At 39.9% G+C, this 2,701-nt stretch overlaps 1 protein-coding gene across 1 annotated transcript; it reads left to right on the top strand.

Moving 5' to 3' along the window:
* The first annotated feature begins 1,199 nt into the window (after positions 1-1,199).
* On the top strand, positions 1,200-2,372 carry ndufa2 (NADH:ubiquinone oxidoreductase subunit A2). Its single transcript, XM_084028817.1, has 3 exons — positions 1,200-1,346; positions 1,918-2,024; positions 2,195-2,372. The coding sequence occupies exons 1-3, from the start codon at positions 1,243-1,245 to the stop codon at positions 2,284-2,286; spliced, it is 303 nt and encodes a 100-aa protein (XP_083884943.1). The 5' UTR covers positions 1,200-1,242; the 3' UTR covers positions 2,287-2,372.
* Positions 2,373-2,701: the final 329 nt, after the last annotated feature.

Below are 2,701 nucleotides of genomic sequence, written 5' to 3'. Positions count from 1 at the left end.
AACACAGTGTCGTTTTTATACCTCAGTTGTTGTACATATTGTCTGCCAAAATATTTTTCTTTGAGAGATTATAACATTCTGTCCTGTTGCTAACAACATTTTTTGGTGTCACAGCTGTTGTTTTCATCGAGCTGTGATGTTGGAAGACGTTCTGAGTCAGTTTGATCACTGCAGTTTGATCTCTGAGCTGTTTTAGTTTTCAGACTGACATTCAGATATTTGTGGTTAAATTATCTTGTGTTCACTGCATATCAGTGGAAACATTTTAAACATGGATCGTCATACATTTTATGTTGTGACCGTTTAAAGAACGTAGAGAAACATATTCAGTTCTGCTCTCATATTATTATATTACTATTATTATTATTATTATTATTATTATTATTATTATTATTATTATTATTATTATATCTCATATTTATTTTTATAACACAAAAGAAAAACGAGCAGAATGGATACTCTACCAGGACCTATCTTCTAGCAGGATGGCTCCTCTTCCAGGATGGATTTTCTTCCAGGACGGATACTCTACCAGGACTTATCTTGGAGGACAGGTCTTCTAGTGGATATAATAAGAAGAAGAATTATAATAATAATAATAATAATAATAATAATAAGCAGGTCCAACCAAGGTCCAGCTGCATCTGAGAGGAAAAGACAAAGACTTCTGGGAAGAAGTCAAGTTAGTGACAACATCAATGATCCTGATGGAGAGGAAGAGGAGGAGAGAGAGAATCAGAGGAAGTCCTCCATCAGTCTCGGCCTGTAGCAGCTTCACTAAGGGCTGATCCAAGACAAGCCTGAGCTAGCCCTAAGTATAAGCCTTATCAGAGAGGAAAGTCTTAAGTCTGCTCTTACATGTGGGGAGGGGGTCTGAGGAACCACCAGTGGGGTAACAGGGTACTACTAGCTCTGTGGGATACGATGTAGGTGAGGAGGATTTACAGGCAGCCAAAGAAGCTCACACAGGAGGAATCATGTCTCTTGATAATATAATGTATATTATATAATATAATTATTATTATTATTATTATTTTTTTTAATACGTGAAATATTTCCCTCATATATGTATTGGAGAAGTAGACAGTAGTAGAGGATAGAAAGTACTTCAGTCCAGTCCTTCGTAGTTGCTTGATGCCTGTGAGGACAAACTCAGGAAAAAAGAAACTGGAGTACCTGACAGTATTAACTCCCGGCAGCAAAACCCCTTTGAGCGTCCTTCACAGACGCCAGGAAGTTAAGATGGCGGCCGCCGTAGTGAGGAACCTCGGCTCCACTTTGGGTAAAAACCTCCGAGAGATCCGCGTCCACCTCTGCCAGAACTCTGCGGCCAGCAAGGGGGCCAGGTAAGTCCGAGTCCGCCTGCCGAGGTGGGACCAGCCGGCACGTTAGGACCAGAAATATGATACAAGTTCTGCTGCCTGTTGTCTTAGCATTCTCATAGAGAATGACCTGAACCGTGCTAACAGCTAACAGCTAACAGCTAACACCAGAATGACCTGAACCGCGCTAACAGCTAGCAGCTAACACCAGAGTGACCTGAACCGCGCTAACAGCTAGCAGCTAACAGCTAACACCAGAGTGACCTGAACCGCGCTAACAGCTAGCAGCTAACACTTGTTTTGAGACGTCATTATGTTTGCAGTAAAATAACTAATACCTCATAGTGCTAGTACTCTGTTGCAATACATTAGCTAATACCTCACACTTCTTGTACTCTGTCGCAGTAAAAGTGCTAATACCTCCCAGTACTAGTACTCTGTTGCAGTAAAATTATGAATACCTTACAGTACAAATACTCTGCTGCAGTGAAAGTACTAATACCTCACAGTACTAGTACTCTTTTGCATTAAAAGAACTAATACCTTACAGTACTAACAGGAAGCTGACGGTGTCTGACCTCTCTGTCTGTTTTAGAGACTTTGTGGAGCAGCACTATGTAAGTCTGAAGAGGTCCAACCCAGACTTCCCGATCCGGATCAGAGAGTGTTCTGGAGTCCAGGCCCGAGTCTGGGCCCGATATGGTGGCCTATTCATTTAATTAATTATATGTATATATGTTTATGTATATATGCATATATGTATGTGAACTCCACTAGTGGCTCTAGCATGCGTGTGTGTGTGTTTTTACCAATCAATAAAAACATTAATCCTAATTACTACTAATAATAATAATGATGACGTTTGTGTTCAGGTCTCGGTAAAGAGAGCAGCGTCTCCGTGGACAACATGTCAGCGGACCAGGTGGCCAATGCACTGCAGAGTCTGGTCCAGTCCAAACCCTGACCCCGACGTGGACTGGTCTGAACCTGCTTCATTCACGATGTTTGTAAATGTGTTGATATAAATAAAGCTCAATGTTCTAAATGTCACTCTGTTTCCTGCTGATTTTTAATGATGTCATCATCATTATTATTGTTGTTGTTGTTATTATATTTAATGAATTTATTTTCTCTGGAGGATGAAGAGATTTCACTGGTTTGCAGAGTTCTTGTTCTGAATTCTTACTTTTTAATAAACGTTCACGTTCATTCTCCGACTTTTATTTTGATACTCGGAGGAAACCAGATGTGGGAACTTCCTGTTGACACATGAACTAAATAACTAATGTTTCATGTTTAATTTGTGTGTGTGTGTGTGTGTGTGTGTGTGTATATGTATGTATTGGATCAGTTGAATAATAATATATTAACTAGAGAAT

This window comes from Eutrigla gurnardus (assembly GCF_963514095.1).
Source record: "Eutrigla gurnardus genome assembly, chromosome: 15".
Lineage (NCBI taxonomy): Eukaryota > Metazoa > Chordata > Actinopteri > Perciformes > Triglidae > Eutrigla > Eutrigla gurnardus.
The sequence above is the reverse complement of the archived record's forward strand: the minus strand, read 5'-3'. Positions and strand labels throughout refer to the sequence as shown.